General features: G+C 39.0%; 2 protein-coding genes across 2 annotated transcripts; both read right to left on the bottom strand.

Annotated features, from left to right (window-relative positions):
- Positions 1–4,452: 4,452 nt before the first annotated feature.
- LOC109243477 (protein MIZU-KUSSEI 1-like) lies at positions 4,453–6,029 on the bottom strand. The gene has a single exon (XM_019410419.1). It carries the CDS (start codon positions 5,533–5,535, stop codon positions 4,669–4,671), a length of 867 nt encoding a protein of 288 aa, XP_019265964.1. The 5' UTR covers positions 5,536–6,029; the 3' UTR covers positions 4,453–4,668.
- A 1,285-nt stretch (positions 6,030–7,314) lies between these two features.
- Positions 7,315–11,493, bottom strand: LOC109243476 (protein Dr1 homolog). The gene is made up of 6 exons (XM_019410418.1): positions 11,056–11,493; positions 10,879–10,940; positions 9,420–9,509; positions 8,728–8,822; positions 8,090–8,158; positions 7,315–7,759 (listed from the first exon to the last, which is right to left on the bottom strand). The coding sequence occupies exons 2-6, from the start codon at positions 10,931–10,933 to the stop codon at positions 7,499–7,501; spliced, it is 570 nt and encodes a 189-aa protein (XP_019265963.1). The 5' UTR covers positions 10,934–10,940; positions 11,056–11,493; the 3' UTR covers positions 7,315–7,498.
- Positions 11,494–17,547: the final 6,054 nt, after the last annotated feature.

Genomic DNA, 17,547 nt, shown 5'->3' with positions numbered 1-17,547 from the left:
ATCTTCTACTGATGACCCCAAGTTGGCAAGTGCATCGGCCTCGTTGTTCTCTCGGGGCACATGATCTAGGGTCCATTCCTTGAAGCGATGCAGGGTTACCTGTATTTTATCCAAGTATCTTTGCATCCTATCCTCTCGAATTTCAAAACTTTTGTTTACTTGGTTCACTACCTACAGAGAATCGCACTTGGCTTTAATGACTTCTGCCCCCAAGCTTTTAGCTAGCTCCTGAAATCATGGCCTCATACTCGGCCTCGTTATTACTCAACATAGAAGTTTTGATAGATTGTCTAATAATACTACTTGTTGGTGGCTTCAAAATAATGCCAAGCCCGGACCCTTTCACATTCGAGGCTCCGTCCGTGAAAAGGGTCCATACCCCCGATGATGTACCCGATTTTAGCAGAAGTTCTTTCTCCACTTCGAGTACGAGGGTCGGCGTAAAATCGGCTACGAAGTCATCTAAGATTTGAGACTTGATGGTCGTTCGGGGTTGATATTCGATATCGTACCCGCCAAGTTCGACGGCCCATTTGGCCAGCCGGCCCAATAGTTCGGCTTATGCAAAACATTTCGAAGGGGATAAATGGTCAACACGCATATGGGATGACACTGAAAATATGGCTTTAACTTTCTAGATGCGCTTATTAATTCAAGTGCCAATTTTTATAAGTGTGGATATCTAGTTTCAGCATCCCTAGAGTTCGACTTGCATAATAAACAGGGAATTGCGTACCTTGCTCTTCTCGAACCAGTACCCCACTTACCGCTATCTCGGACACTGCCAAATACAAGTAAAGCTTTTCGTCTACCTTCGGAGTGTGAAGAAGAGGTGGGCTCGATAAATATTGCTTTAAATCTTCCAATGCTTGCTGGCATTCCGGGTCCATGCGAAATCCTTTTTCTTTTTGAGCAAGGAAAAGAATCTATGGCTTCGATCCGATGAACTTGAAATAAATCGACCCATTAACCTTTGTACGGCTTTCACCTTGGATGGTCCCGACCACGTTCACTGGTAGGATTATCTCCCCCTTTGTTGGTTTGCTTGCCATGTTGAAGACATTTAGGACTCGGGATGCTGGTACAATTTGGTCCTGAAGGCTGAGCTGCTCTACGACCCTCAATCTGATTATGTTTGCTGAGCTACCTGGATCCACTAAAACACGTTTAACTTGAATTTTATTTAACAAAATGGAAATTACCAGGGCGTCATTGTGCGGCTGAGATATGCCTTCCGCTTCCTCGTCATTGAATGATAGGACGCCTTCGGGCACATAGCTCCGAGTCCATTTTTCTCTGGTGATCGACACCTTGGTGCGTTTGAATATAGGCTCTTGTGGAACATCGACACCGCCAACGATCATATGAATTACGTGTTGCGGTTCTTCCTGCTCATTTTTTTTTGTTTGCATCTCTTTCCCTGAAGTGGTTCTTAGCTCGATCACTGAGAAATTCTCGAAGATGGCCCTCGTTAAACAACCGAGCTACCTCCTCCCTCAGCTGCCTGCAGTCTTCGGTTCTATGGCCATGTGTGCCATGATACTTACACATCATGTTAGGATTCCTTTGAGAAGGATCGGTTTGTATAGGCTTGGGCCACCTGGTGTCTTTGATTCTTCCAATAGCCGACACGATCCCCGATGGATCTACGCTGAAATTATACTCCTACAATCGAGGTGCTTCCATAGGGTTTGTATGTTTATCAAAACCATTCTTACTCATGAGTCCCCGAGAGTTTTGACCTCGATCATTTCTCCGATCGTTCCGAGGAGCATTACGCCCCGAACCGTTGTTTCCGAGGAGCATTACGCCCCGAACCGTTGTTTCTCCGATCGACATATGGCTGATACCGTTCCTTGTCTGACCTTGATTCCCTGTCCGTATCCCTCAAGGGCTTAGCTGCCAATCTATTAGGATGAATTGAACCCGAGGGGGCTCCCAACTGGTCGTCCTCGACCCTGATCTTTGATTGGTAACGATTATGTACGTCTGACCACGTCACAGCTGGGTACTCGATCAGATTCTGCTTTAATTGTCATGCTGCAATCGAACTCCGCTCGTTCAAACCCTGCATAAAAGCATGTACTGCCCAGTCATCCGAGACCGGTGGTAATTCCATTCGCTCCATTTGAAACCGGGACATAAACTCCTTTAACATCTCGTCGTTCCTCTGTCTTATCTTAAAAATGTCTGATTTCCTTGTGGCCACCTTTATGGCCTCGGCATGCGCTTTCACGAAGGCGTCTGCTAACATAGAAAACGAATCGATAGAGTTCGGGGGCAAGTTGTGGTACCAAATCATGGCTCCTTTCGACAAGGTTTCCCCAAATTTTTTCAACAATACTGATTCGATCTCATCATCATCGAAGTTGTTTCCTTTAACCCCGCAAGTGTATGAGGTAATATGTTCATTAGGGTCGCTTGTCCCGTTGTAGGTATATCGGGCATGCGAAACTTTTTAGGAATGGGCTTCGGAGCCGCACTCTGAGGGAATAGCTTTTGTATGAACTTTTTGGCATCCAAACCTTTCAAGACCGGGGGTGCCCCCGGTATTTGATCAACACGGGAGTTATAAGTCTCAGATTTCTTGTCATTATCTTCAATCTTCTTCTCCCCGGACTCGATTCTCTTGGTTGAGTTCCTCGAGCATCCTCATAATCATGGGGTCAGTCCCCGAGCCATTACCGTTTGATCTTTCCGGTATCGGCTTAGTACGTCGAGTGTTTTCTGGTTCGACTACACTTGGAGTTTTGTGTTGACTCTAAAGCTGAGCGATAGCGACCTGTTGAGCTTGTAGCATTTCGAATATTACTTGGAGGCTGACTCCCCCGTCTCCTATACCCTGTGTTCCTTGGCCACCAGATCGGGCTTCCCTGCGTACACTTCCTCCGGGGTCTGCGCCTAAATCTGCATCCAAAGCAATGTGCGAACTAACATCGAATGGTTCCCCATTTGGCGCTTCCCCAGGTTTAATCGGTGGCACACTGACCCCTATATTGTTGTTTTCTCCATGAAATCCGAGACCCTCATCGCCGTGTACGGGTGCGTTTTGCGAGTTTGACATGTTTTATCTTGAAAACAAAAACTCTTGTCAAGAACAAGTGTGAAAATAACGTGTGTTATCAGAATCAGTACTGAAATAATCACTATTATCTTTATCCCCACGGTAGGCGCCAAACTGTTTACCTCGAAAATACGAGTAACAATTAAATAAGATTTATGGTTTTAAAGCAATACTAATTAATAACCAAGAAAACTAGTGTGTAAATGAAAGAAACAAGTAGAACAAACCAGCGTGCGAGACAGTCTCGACCTCGAGCTAAGGTAGCCTCGAGGTTGGTTAAGAACAATAAAGCAAGAACAATTAAGTAAAGAGATGATTCTGACGGAATATGAGCCAAAAAGTAAGAGAGTATATTCTTTGCCAAATGATTGGTCATCGTTTACAAATGATTGGGGTCCCCTTTATATAATAGGGGAACCCTAAATAAGGTACATTTCTATTTACAGTAAAGAATCTTATTGGGACAGCCGTCTAACCGCCTAGTACGGATTCGTACAAATCTATTCCGGGAATTTACGCCACGATCTTGGGAACGTGGCAGGAATCTTACTCCACTCTGTTACAAATCCATAACGGCATTATCTCGAGGCTGGTCATATTAGGCTCCGATGTTCCTCGAACACTTAGTTCTTCGAGCCTCGTACTCCGTCCTCGGGCTCGAACTTGGTCCATGGTGAGTCTATTCCTCGACGCGAGCCTTCTGTTCCTCGATATGAACCTTCGAGCCCACAAAATCGGGGGCACCTGATTTCACCGTATACAATTATCATGTTATTTATTATTTCTTAAGGGGTGTGTCAAATCAATAGTAGACAAGTAAACTTGGACGGGAGGAAGTACTCAGTATCAATAATGTTGACAAGATTCAAGAATTTCAACTTCACCCCTACCAGACAGCAATCTGAGAAATGAAAGTAGTAGGATAATGTCAACTGTTGATGAGCAACAAGTTAATGAAACCAAAGGATATGGCATCAAACAGAGGATTAGAGAACAAAAACAATGAACAGATGACACTTCTAAAGCATTCATACAAGCTGATAAGTGAGGGAAGGAGGGTTATTTATCATGTAGCAAACCAATCAATTGAGGATGCAACTTATTTACGCTGATAGTGTAAGTGTAAAGAATATTTATGCAATTAGCATATTTTAACTTGTTTATGTAACTTGCCTCATTATTATATTTTAACTTGTTTGTATAACTTGCCTCATTTTCCATGTTACTAGTCTCACTTTTTATGGACGATTATTAGCTTATCACTTAACTGACCTAGCACAATTATTTTTTACATTGTCATTTGTGAATGTATAAAAACTAAATTCTTCAATTGAAATGGGAAGTATACTTTGGTAATAGCAATAATACAATGTTCCATACCATCCAAAAGAGAAAAAAATACAGTATACCATTAACCATATACCATTCTCTAACCAGATTTTCTTCAAAACAAGATGAAAAAACAAAAAGGAAAAATACTAAAAACATTGGACATGGCTAGACCTCCATGTCTTTGGAAGTTAGATCAAGAAAGGATTATATTTCAGTTTAACTTTCCTAAAGAAAAGAGAAAGCAAAACTAATTGGGAACTTCCTCTGACTGCTTAGACTCTGAGCAAGTAGAAACTAAGTTCAGGAGCTCCATTTCTATCAGGATTCATCATATAAAATGCCTCTGAATCTCTAGAGCCAACAACTCTCTCAAACTTAGCCCTCATATACATAATATCACCAAAATCAGCACCCCCATCTTCATTCCCTGGCAAAACACCAGCACCTGTTGAAATTGGCTCCACAGCTTTAAGTATCTGCAATTCTTTCGGCCCACATTCCCGTCTTGTTGCATAACCACACTTCTTTCCGTTACAGTAAGTTTTCCATTTAGGCTCATCTATCAGTCTTGCCACCTTTTTTTCTTCTTCCTTGTCACATTCCAATGCTATTCTAACTAAGCCTGATGCCATTTCTTGGACTAGTACACTTATAGGAGTGGCAAGCTCAATCAAGAAAGCTGGTTTTGAATTGGGATCTTTCTGAAATGCAAAATGTACGTGTCCGCGCCTGTGGCCGAAAAGGGTGCCTATAACTCTTGTTCCAAGACCTTGTTGGATGTGTATCCTGTTTCTGCCAATTGCTATTAGGACAGACTTTAGCCTGGCCACTGTTACAGTTTGCAGCTTCCTTCTTGTTGTTGTAACAGATGCTGATGAAGCTGCTGTAGCTGATTCTTGATTTAACTTCTTGTCATCTGCCTTGTTGCCATGGATACTGTTTAAAGATGAAGACTTGGAGTTGGTCCTTGAGACTTCAGGGGCCTTCAAAGGAGATACCTTTACTGCTTTTGAAGTTATGTTTTTGTTTGAAGAGGGAATTAGGGATGGATATTCTTCTACTTCTGCTTCTTCATTGCTGATTTTGGTTGTCCAGTGAAACTGCCTCTTGGAGGACAGGTCTTGAAAACTCTTAGCCATGTTTGTCTTCGTCTAACAGCAACAACAACAACAACACTAACAACAACAAAACCAGTGAAATCCCACAAGTGGGGTATGGGGAGGATAGTGTGTACGCAGACCTTACCCTTACCCGGAAGAGTAGAGAGGTTGTTCCCGATAGACACTCGGCTCAAGAAGATGAAAATAGACAATAGATCAGTAACAATGACAGTAGCCAGACAGATAATACCAGCATCGTTAGGACCAGGAAATAGATGGTATTGTCTTCATTACTTCATCTAAGAAAGGGAGGGAAAAAAAGACTAGGAACCTGTTAAGTGTTTTTGTGTAGGAGAATAGGAGCTGATGGGTGTAGAGATTCTGTTATGTTCTTTTGAAGGGATTTCTACTTTCTTTCCTTAATGTTTTGCTTCTACTACTTTGTAGATATAGGAATCTGACAAAGGGAAAGCATAGTTACCCCACCAACTTTAATAGAAATTAGGAATGAAATGCAGGGCCTATAAGGTGGGTGGGGGGAGAAATGCAACAGAGAAAGAGAAAAATTGTACATAAAGAAAGGAATCTCAGGGAGACACAGGATATGTTATTTCACTTTCTTTTGGGGTATGGTGCAAAAGGAGTAACTTGACTAGCTCTTTATTGACTTGAACAGTTTATTTTTTCTCTTCAGAGAATGATCTAAATTTTATGCATTGACAATGTAAAGATTATTTTGATATCAATGTAGTTTAAACTGTAAGGGGTCGTTTCGGACGATGGATAAACAAAAATAACCCTGGGATAAAATTTTAGTACTGCCTTATTTCTTGTTTGGTTACTCCTGGGATAAGTAATGCCTGGACTAAATAGTATCGAAATAACATGCATGCCAGAGGGTGGAATAGTATCCCAAGATACGTTATCACATGATAAAGCAGTAAAATTGACAATCCCAAGATTAATACAATTTACCAAACAACGAATAAGAAATAATACCGGGATAAATAATTCTAGCATAACTAATCTTAGTATAACTAATTCCAACATAACTAATCTCAACATAACTTGCCTTCAATGGAAACGACCCCTAATAGTAGGTTACTTACCATTTTTACTACTTTAGGATTTAGTGTTGTCTTAAGAGATATATAAGTATTTACCTCGTAATTGACATGACCATCACTGTATAGGAACTTAAATGGCTTTTTGAAAAAATGAGCAAGTGGTCACCGAAATCACAGAGGAAGAGAACCAAGGATCAGTCACTGTTTACAGTAGAAATCCTCCCAACGCAATGTTCTGCCTCATGTTTGCTGCTTGTGATAAACCTGAATCCAAACCCAAAGGACAGCCAGTGATGATGTTGGATTCAGCTCGAGCAAGCACTCAGATTCTATCTTCAACCCCGACAAAAGACATGAAACATAATGCTACTAATCAAGAACCTGCAACACTGATATAAAGCTGAAGTTGGCTTTTAGGATTCACTGTTTCCTTATCCTCTTTCACTGAGGTGTAAAATTCATTGCTCAACAACAGCAAACTGATTTTGGGGCTAAATCAAACAGATTGGGAGGTGTATTCTCTTTTCTCAATACTGAATGGGATCACTAATTCAACAATGACCAATTAAATAATGATCACATTCACCATTTTTTCCCACAAGTTGACAATTTAGTTTTATTTGGGTGGAATTGGAAATGCACACCCCAAAGAAATTGACCACATTTTGCTCCTTGGGGCAGTGACTAAGTTGAAGGGCCTTTATAGTGACAGAGAGCAGACTCTCGCCATAGCGACTAACACTGAAAGCACTTGAAGAATGTAGATCATTCTGCTCATTAATTACACACAATATATGAAGACAAGTACAAATTGAAGGAGAGTTCACATAACTAGCACACGGGACAGGAGCTTTTTGTACATAAAGATAATAGAAACCACTTATAGAAATTAGTCAAAGGTGCTTGCCTACAGAACAAACAAAGAAGTCCTAAAATTAACTAGTCAAGTCTTGGTCCGCTTCTGAATCAGGCTGTTTCGAGGGAACTGTAACACCGCCGTTCATCCCTGCATGTGCCTCAGCATACATTCTTTGTTGCTCAGCTAGTGCTTCTTCTAAATCAGGCTGTTTTGCGGGAACAGTAGCACTGCCATTCATCCTTGCACGTGCCTCAGCAAACATCCTCTGTTGCTCAGCTAGTGCTTCTTCTTCAGTCATTGCAGCGCCATTGCTGCACCTCCCTGATCTAACCGTGTCCTGTGGTTGAAGATACAGCAGAAGGCAATGCATTTATCAGACTCTTTGCTTTTTTTTTTTTTTTTTTGAAAAGCTACTTTACTTGGGTAAACCACATGCATGGGTTCATGGAGCGAGGGTGAGGATGAGACTGAATTTTTTTTAGGGGGGGGGGGGGGGGGGGGGGTGCTAAGATGACAGTTCCATGAAAATGAAAAGAGACAGTGGCTCAATAGATGGATAAGTCTAGCTTCTTTTTTTTGTCCATAGGTAAATCTAGCTATACAACAGGAAGTCATTGAAGCATAACAGGTCAAACTAATGCAAGAAGATATAGAAATGAGCAGTTACCATGGTCTCTAGCCTGTGTTGTTCGTATGCAGCATAAACTTCTTCAATATATTCCCCAAAGCCAAGAACCTGAGAAATCGTTAATTAATATAAGTTGTTAATGCGTATGTCAACTGCAAATAATTATCAGCATGTTATGATTAGCAAATCGGGTCATTAATTATCACTCTCATTGTAAAGATGCCTTTTCATATGCTTATGATTAAGAGGTAACCTATAAAGATACAAATTGATCAAACACTCTTGTTTGGTCACAAAAATAACTGTAAGAATACTGAACAACATAAAACTGGTTCAGTTGATCTTCATAATGAGTTGTTTAGTCCTTTTTGGATAAGGTGGTGAATATTTGTTCCTTGAGACCTATATAAAATAAAAAAAGATTTCACCATAAATGTGGATCAGTCTAAATCATGAAAGAACATTTGCATCAGATCATATATCTGGCCCAATATAACCTCAGACGAAAACTTGAAGGCGGAGAACAAAATTTACAGTTGGTGTCCTTCCCGGTCTACTATCACCTCAAAGTTAAACTAAGTTTCAAATGGCAAAGTGATATGCTGCAGAAAATTGCAAAACAAAATCAACATAAAGAAGAAGAACATAAAAGATGAACTGCAAGATAAGGCTAGTACCTCCAAAGCCTTGAGTACATGTTCTGGTGCAATTGTTCGTCTCTCTTCTCTATTACAAACTTCATTTGATTCAGATGAGATAAGATTAATGAACTCTGCAGAAGATCAGAGAGTACCAAAAATTAATGCAAATTAAAAAAGAGAACCCCAGTACAATGATGCTTCATATACTAATTGAATCAATTATTTTGTTATCTAATCGTGGTATGTGAATAGATAACACTCAATTATCTGTTTTTCTTTTCTTTTGACTGTTAGATAACATTCAACTATCTATAGAGGGACAAACAGGAAGGAGAAGGGACCTCAATCCTGTTCAAGTAGTAGAGACATGTTATCACAAATTCTCTTATAATAAGCTTCAAATGTGTTAATTTATCAGCTTATTTTAATATATTAACCTACATAATGTCTTAAACATGTTTTATGCACATTAGTCACTACCATGCACTTGTACCATACTCTTCTTAGTTCTTACTACAACTCACCATACATTATTTGACTCGACAGCTTTTAGACTCACTTTCCCTTTAGATCCATAATCCTACACTGGAAATATTAATTCTAGTCATGTTACATATTCCCTTAAATTTATACAGAAAATCAGCTGCTATTATACGCAAACACCACTAACAATAGCAATGACATATCACCAAACTTCAAAACTGAACCCGGAAACTAAATCAACTCACCAACACAACATTCAATCAAAAGATCCTGAGTATCCCGAGCAACACGGACATCTGGGGGCAACATCTCCTTAATAATTTTTGTCATAGTTGCTGAAAAGAAATAACAGCAGTATCAGATAGCCAAACAATATATCAATTATAGAAGTAAAGCAACAACCAAACACATTGAGACCTCCTTAAATAACGAACTTCTGCCAAAAACTAAATGAGCTTCAGAGTATAAGGCGAACGCAGAGGCAACAATAATTCCTATAATACCATTGTTTTCAATTGAGATCATCAATCTCATCATTAGCATACTGTACCACAAAGAGAGAGAGAGAGAGAAAGAGAGAGAGAGGGGGGGGGAGAGAGAATATGTGACGGAACTTCAGTAATTTTTCACATCATATAATAAGAAAACCTAGAGAAATTGAAACATACAAGAACCAATAAGTTATCAAACTGATCATATACTTTAGAAAGTGTTCGCTGCTCAACCCAATTTCTCAACTCCATATTCAACTACGACACGGAAACCCAAACCACTGGAGACACTTTATCCAATGTTTAGCAACCATTCATCTGAGAAGATTTTCTCCAACAACCTTTGGGAAAACAAGGCAAACCCTCTATTCCAGCTACAACACTCGTCCACATATGGAGAAGGACTGATCACCCAGTTTTCTAATATCTCAATAGTGCTAATATTATCCTAAGGGAAATATAGAAAATTCCAGCTATTATACAATTCTTCTCACCTAATACTTCTAACTTTTAGTCAAAAGGGAACTCAATAAATTTCGTACAAACAAATCTGAGGCAAAGCAGTGACATCAACATGCATGTGCTGTTCCAAATTTATAGCATTTACTTGCCACCGTAGGTCACAGAGAGGCCTATACATGACAACTACTTCAGTCATTGCAAGTCAATGCGTGCTCCATAAAGTGTATTAAATGCATCTCTTAGATTTCAGAAGAAAACCTCCCCTCCCTGAATCATAAAAGTCGCAAAGGCAAGCAACTAAATTGGCATAACCTAATACCTTCCAAAAAAGGACTTAATCATCAACCCTTGCGCGATTACATCATATTCATCCACTCAAAATCTCTTCAATTACAAACTATGCCAAATTGCAAACTAGTCTGTGCACAATTCGGAGCCGTTGCATTCCAATACTCAACAATTGTCCTTTCTTCAAGTTAGGTATACAAAAGTGAAAAAGAAACTTTGCACCCAAGGGTGCGGCCTAGTGGTCAATGAAGTCGGTGGAAAACCAGGAGGTCTCAGGTTCAAATTATAGCGATAATAAAAAAACACTAGGTGATTTCTTTCCACTTGTCCAAGCTTTGGTAGACACAGTTACGCAATACCAGTGATGGTGGGAAGTGGTAGGTATATTTAGTAGCTTAATCGAGGCGCAAACATGCAAAAACAAAATAGAACATGGAATATAGGGAGAAGGGAAGAAAATAACCTTTGGGAAGCGAAGCATCCTCCTTATTTTTACCAACGATGTCCATAGGTTCCATATTAACCCTAAAAAAACCAAACACAAAATCTGAAATACAATATACATAATACAAATAGGAAAAAAATTGTTTATACGAATCAAAAAGGAAAGATCTAGAGCTATCGAGTGAACTAATCTCACCTTACGAATTAGAAAATCGCGAGTGGCAGATCGGATAGAGGACGACGATTTTACAGAGAATACAGCAGCAGCTCCGCCGATTGGAAGATAATCGGAGGGAGATCGAAGGAGGTGATCGGAATCGGAAACGGTGGTTCATGATGCTGGATATAGATAAGGGAAAAAGGAGAGAGGAGTTTCGCAGATGACTAGGGCAATTTTTTTCTGAATTCAATGGCAGATAGTCTGAAGCACGAATGAGGGAGGTGTGCTTCAGAATGACATGGGTCCCACAAGGTAAGAGTGATGATTGGGACGTGGTTTGCACGTAAGATTTCGGTGCGTGAGATAGTCGGCGATGATAAATATGATTCATTTGCTTATATAGTTTTCTTCTGGAGAAAGTGGAGAAAAGGTGTGGCAAAGAGATTTGCGAACTCGTGAAATCTTTCCAATTGAGGCCTAACACATATGCCCCAATATGGTATTGTATTCTGTAGAATATCCATTTGATAATAAAGCTCTTTCTATATCTAACTTCTTTTAATTAAGCCGTCATTATTAGGAATTTTTTAAATTTTATGATTTAAATTCGAGATTTTTAATTAAGGGTACAGGAATCTCGTCAATTCTACCGCAACCCCAATGCTATACCTAATTTATTACTACTTTAAATGAGGGGTCGTTTGACATGGTGTAAGCTGTGATTAGTTATATTGAGATTTTTTTTTTATTGATTTGTTTGATTTGATGTATTAAATCTGTTATGTCTTTATATATGTTTATCCATGTATTAAAAAATATGATATTGCTAATGTCATGGTTTGCTATATATAATTGAATATGGTGTATAACTATTACAAGTATTAGTTACACATAGGTTGAAAAACACTAACAAATAATTGATCAATAATACCAAAACTAATACATATATTATTTTTCCTAATACATCCTACCGATCTACCCCTAAAATTATGAAATTCAGTTTTAAGTAATATTGTGTCTCTTTCAATAAAAAATATGTTGTGTCATTACTGTCTAGTTAGACATTTTTAATATCCTATTAAACATAAGAAGAAGAAAAATTAATTTATTTGCCTGTCCATGTTCTCATAATTGATGTAACCATAGTATAGTGATAATATTGATGTATAAAGTGTATTCTAAAGTTGTCAATCCTCCAAATGTAAAAGTGATTGTACACATTTTATCGTTAGTATTGAAATATGGGTACCAAATTGGAACTTGCTTCTACAGGGTTTAGAGAGTTTTCACTTTAAATGTAGAAGTGATTAGCCATCTCGTTGACTACAAGAGTAATTTGATGGTTTTTGTCATCTATCCTTCATTTTGTCAATAGATATAATAATTATTGTAAATATTATTAGGAGAGCTCTTCAAGTTATTCCTGGATTGATGTAATACACTAACAGGAACCTCCTGAAACAAAATCAAACTTCTACCATATGCTTTTTATACTAGTAAATTTAAGTGATAATTAAATGCCATACCACTTAAACGAAGTTTAACTTTCTTTGTATTATTTTAACTGCGTCTCGTTAAAATTGGCTTAACTGAATGGAGCTTTCCTCCAGTAATTAACTCGTGTGATATCCATCAAATTTAGGAGCATTTCTAGTAATTATTATTTTGAATAAGTCTCCTACTGTTTTGGAGCATTTTTAGTAGATATGCTCCTAAATAATATGAGACATTCAAAATAATAACAAGAATTTAAAAACTAAGGAATCATACAAAAGATAAGGAATCATACTTTTCGGTGCACACTCCACACTAGGTAACCTGATCACTATGTAATAGCTCGCAAATCACGCAAGAGATGTAAACCGCACTAGGCAAGCCCGGTGCGACGAGTTCTGACTGAGGAGGCTGTTGATGAGAGGAATCAATCATAGGTCTCCCGTGTGGGAAACCACTCACCCAACCAACTCAGCCAACGCCTACAGCGTTGCACGTGCAACTTAATACATCCAAGTACCAAGAAAAGCATCCTGGGGCCTGATATGCTACCATCACATTGTCTCCATATCAAGTAAAGTACTTGTAGCTTTAGTACTCTTTAGTACTCATTGTCCATTTACCTGAGCAACTTCATTTGTAATTGTATTAGTGGTGAAAAAGCGTACACGTGGAATATTGGAATGCTGCCATGGCATGGCACGTGGAACAATGATATGGCGACAAGTGGTGTTCTTAATTGATAGAGAAGAGAAGGCACGGGAAGAAATACCCACGAGACGGTACGGAAAAGATAACCGGGCCTAACAGTTGGCAAAGAGTAAATGAGGACAGAATAAATAAAGAATAAAAAGAAGGAAAGGTACATGAACCGGAAGTAAATAAGGAAGGGGAATCGGAACAGATATGAGGCATTTATAGCAATAAATACGCCAGTTATATATATCCGAGATAATGGACAATCAATATCATTAATGTCCATAATCAACCCAAATTATGTGGAAAAAACAGTTACTATTGTATATTCCTATATAAGGACACATAATTCTATATGTAGAGACGGATCTGAGACAATATTGAAATATACTCTTTACTTTTCTGCTTTATCGAAATTCTCTACCTTGACTTTGCAATTTATCTATCAATTATTTCCTTAGTTATTCTTATATTTTCCTTTGATATCATTGTGAAAGTGAAGTAAAACTTGGTTATCAGTAACCCATTTTCTTCTAAAATTAGATTTTGATAAAAGACTTATTTTTGGTTAAACAAATTGGTTCCGTTGCCGGGAATTTGATTATATTTTCACTTTCCAAATTCACTTTTCTGACAAACAATCATGTCAACTGCCAACGACAACAACCAACTGAACCAACAGGAGGGAGGAACTCCACCAATCCTTTTGCCACAACAATCTCCTCGACAGTCCCGAGAGGGAATACCTCAAAGATCAACATCACATACGAATGATCAATAAGGGGACGAGCAGTCTGCCGAATAAGACGCATTAAAATAATTAATCGCAGAACACGTCAATAGCGCCCTTCAAGCTTTTGTTAGTGGATTTCCAACTGCGCTACCAACTCCTCCTCCAAACAATATCGCGACTATAGAAAATCCACGCTCGGGGCTTGCTAATTCAGGAAGCGGAGGAACTCCCAGTGTATCTCGTGATGGAAGGTCAGGTACACCAAATAATTTTGATTTTACCAAGTTTGGTACTAACTTTGCAGAAACAACTGAAAGAGCAGAATGATCACATAGAACAAATACCTCTTGTACCACCCGTGATTAAAGGAGTGGATATTGATAAATATTCACAACAGCCCTGGAAGTCAAGTGCAGTACCTTTGTCGATTCCTAAGAAGTTTAAAATGCCTGATATTCCAAAATATGATGGAACAACCGACCCACGAGATCACGTAACCATGTTTACAACTGGCGTGAAAGGCAACGATTTAACTAAGCAAGAAATTGAATCTGTGTTGGTCAAAAAAATTGGCGAAACACTCACGAAAGGAGCGCTAACATGGTATTCTCTCTTACCTGAAAACTCTATTGATTCTTTTGCTAAGCTTGCAGATTCATTTATAAAAATACATTTGGGAGCTCAAAAGGCTGAGAAGAGGATGGAAGACATCTTTAAAATAAAACAAGGGGATACTGAGCTGCTCAGGGTATTTGTGGATAGATTTCAACATGAAAGGATGATGCTACCGCGAGTACCTGATAATTGTGCAGCCATGGCGTTTCCAAGTAACTTAAATGAAAAAAACTCAGAAGCCACGAGGAGACTTAAGGAAAGCTTACGAGAATTCCCTTCTACAACATGGAATGATGTGTACAATAGGTACAACACAAAGCTGCGGATAGAAGAAGACACGATCACTCGGGCAAGGGGTGATAAACGAACAAGTTCGAAACGACCAGAATCTGAAAAAAGGTCCGGTAAAAACAGGTGCGAACCTTACATGGGATGGGATTCACAGTCTAAACAAGAAAATGTACGGTATGATTCTAGATCAAGGCATAGAGATGCAGGTTCATCATCCAAGTTCGGAAAAGGGCGAGATGCGCGAGACAGTAATGCTAATACGAATGCAAGGATTGGTGATTACAGTTTCAATATTAGCACTTCCGAGTTGGTAGCTGTTCTAAGGAGTATGGGAGAAAAGGTGCGGTGGCCTAAAGAAATGAGATCAAACCCTAGCAGAAGAAATCCAGATTTCTGGTGCGAGTTTCATAATGACCATGGCCATAAAACAGCAGATTGTAGATTATTACAAGGTGAAGTAGAGTATTTTCTAAAACAAGGTTATTTAACTGACTAGTTCAGTGAGAAAAGTAAGCAATCTTATATGAAGAATAGACAAGAGCCTCCAAAATCTCCGTCACCAAAAAGAACGGTTAACGTGATAAGCAAGGGAGAAGAAATCAACGGTGTGACATATACAGCTACAAAAAAGACATCAAAAGTCATAGTTACCCATGGGAAGCAAATTCGCCAAGTTTTGGAGGAAGACAATATAACGTTTGATGATGCGGATGCAGATGGCTTGATAATCCCTCGCAATGATGCGCTGGTAATATCTTTACTTGTACATGATACTAATGTTAAACGAGTTTTGATTGATCCAGGTAGCTCCATAAATATTATTCTTTCTAAGAGTGGTAAATGAGATGCAAGCTGATGACAAAATGGTGTCGAAAGCACGTACCTTATCTGGATTCGATAATTCAAGCGTCGGCACAGGCAGGAGATCATATCCAGCATTTGTCGGACACTTTTAGATTCTCCGCAATTCAATATGAAGTTAAATCCAGAAAAATGTGCCTTTGGCGTGCACATATCAAAACCATTGAGGAGATACCAGACATACTCACGAGCAAAAAAGAGGTGCAGAGGTTGACGGCAGGATAGCAGCTTTTGGAAAATTTATTTCCAAATCCTCGGAGAAAAGTTTTAAGTTCTTTTTAGTATTGAAAAAGGAAAACCAATTTGAGTGGACTGACGAATGTCAACAAGCTCTTAAAAATCTAAAAGCATATTTTTCAAATCCACCCTTACTGGCTAAACCAAAAGGATGGAGAAAGGCTACTCATCTATCTCGCCGTGTCAGAAATAGCGGTAAGTGCAGTACTAGTACGAGAAGATAAAGGTAAACAATATCCAATTTATTATGTCTTTGTTGGATGCTGAAACTTGATATTCTCACTTAGAAAAACTTGCTTTATCATTAATTATAGAATCTAGAAAGTTGAGGCCTTATTTTCAATGCCATCCTATCTCTGTAGTAACTGCCTATCCCCTAAGAAATATATTGCATAAGCAAGAGCTGTCAGGTAGGTTAGCTAAATGGGCTATTGAACTTAGTGAATACGATATTGTGTATCAATCTAGAACTGCGATAAAATCTCAAGTTTTAGCAGATTTTGTGGCAGATTTTAGCGCAGGAATAGTTCCCGAAGCAGAAAAGGAACTACAGGTATTCACCAGATCTTACCCGGGTACTTGGACCCTATTTTCTGACGGCTCCTCAAATGTTAAAGGAGCGGGTTTAGGTATTGTTCTAATACCGCCTTCGAAAGAAATAATAAGGCAAGCAATAAAATGCTATCCCATTACTAACAATGAAGCAGAGTACGAGGCTATAATTGTATGTCTGGAACTGGCACGAGAACTTGGGATAGAGCAGATTATAATCAAAAGTGATTCGCAGCTGGTAGTTAACCAGATGCAGGGGACTTACATAGCAAGAGAGGTACGAATGCAGCAGTATTTGGAAAAGGCACGAGAATTCATCAAACAGTTCCAATCATAGAAAATCGTGTAAATACCTAGGAGGAAAATGCGGAAGCAGATGCACTAGCTAATCTCGCATCTATTGCAGAAGTAACGAATGCAGAAAATGCTACCGTAATACATTTGTTTCATTCGGCACTCGACCAATATAAAAATGAGGTAAACTTCAATAATTTAACTTGGAATTGGAGAAACTAATTTGTTAACTTTCTGCAGTACGGAATTCTACCTGAAGATAAGAAAAAGGCTCGGTCACTTCGACGAAAAGTTGCCCGTTATTGTTTGGTTCGTGGAAACTTGTATCAAAAGATGTTCGGAGGACCTTTAGCAAGATATCTCGGACCTTCTCAAACAGAATATGTGATGAGAGAAGTACATGAGGGACATTGTGGAAATCACGCAGGAGGAAGATCCTTGGTAAAAATATTAATAAGAGCGGGATATTATTGGCCAAAAATGGAAGAAGATGCGGAAAGTTTTGTGGCCAAGTGTGACAAATGACAACGATATGGAAATAATATGCATTGCCCAACGGAGCTATTACATCCGGCTATTTCACCATGGCCTTTTATGAAGTGGGGGATGGATATCATGGGACCACTGCCACAAGCTAAAGGAAAGGTATGGTTTTTTATTAGTATTAACAGATTACTTTTCCAAATAGGTAGAAGCAAGAGCTTTCAAACAGGTGCAGGAGAAAAAAGTCATGGACTTTATTTGGCGAAACATTA

This window comes from Nicotiana attenuata, unplaced genomic scaffold (assembly GCF_001879085.1).
Source record: "Nicotiana attenuata strain UT unplaced genomic scaffold, NIATTr2, whole genome shotgun sequence".
Classification (NCBI taxonomy): domain Eukaryota; kingdom Viridiplantae; phylum Streptophyta; class Magnoliopsida; order Solanales; family Solanaceae; genus Nicotiana; species Nicotiana attenuata.
Note: the sequence above shows the minus strand (reverse complement) of the source record. Positions and strands in the feature narration are given on the sequence as shown.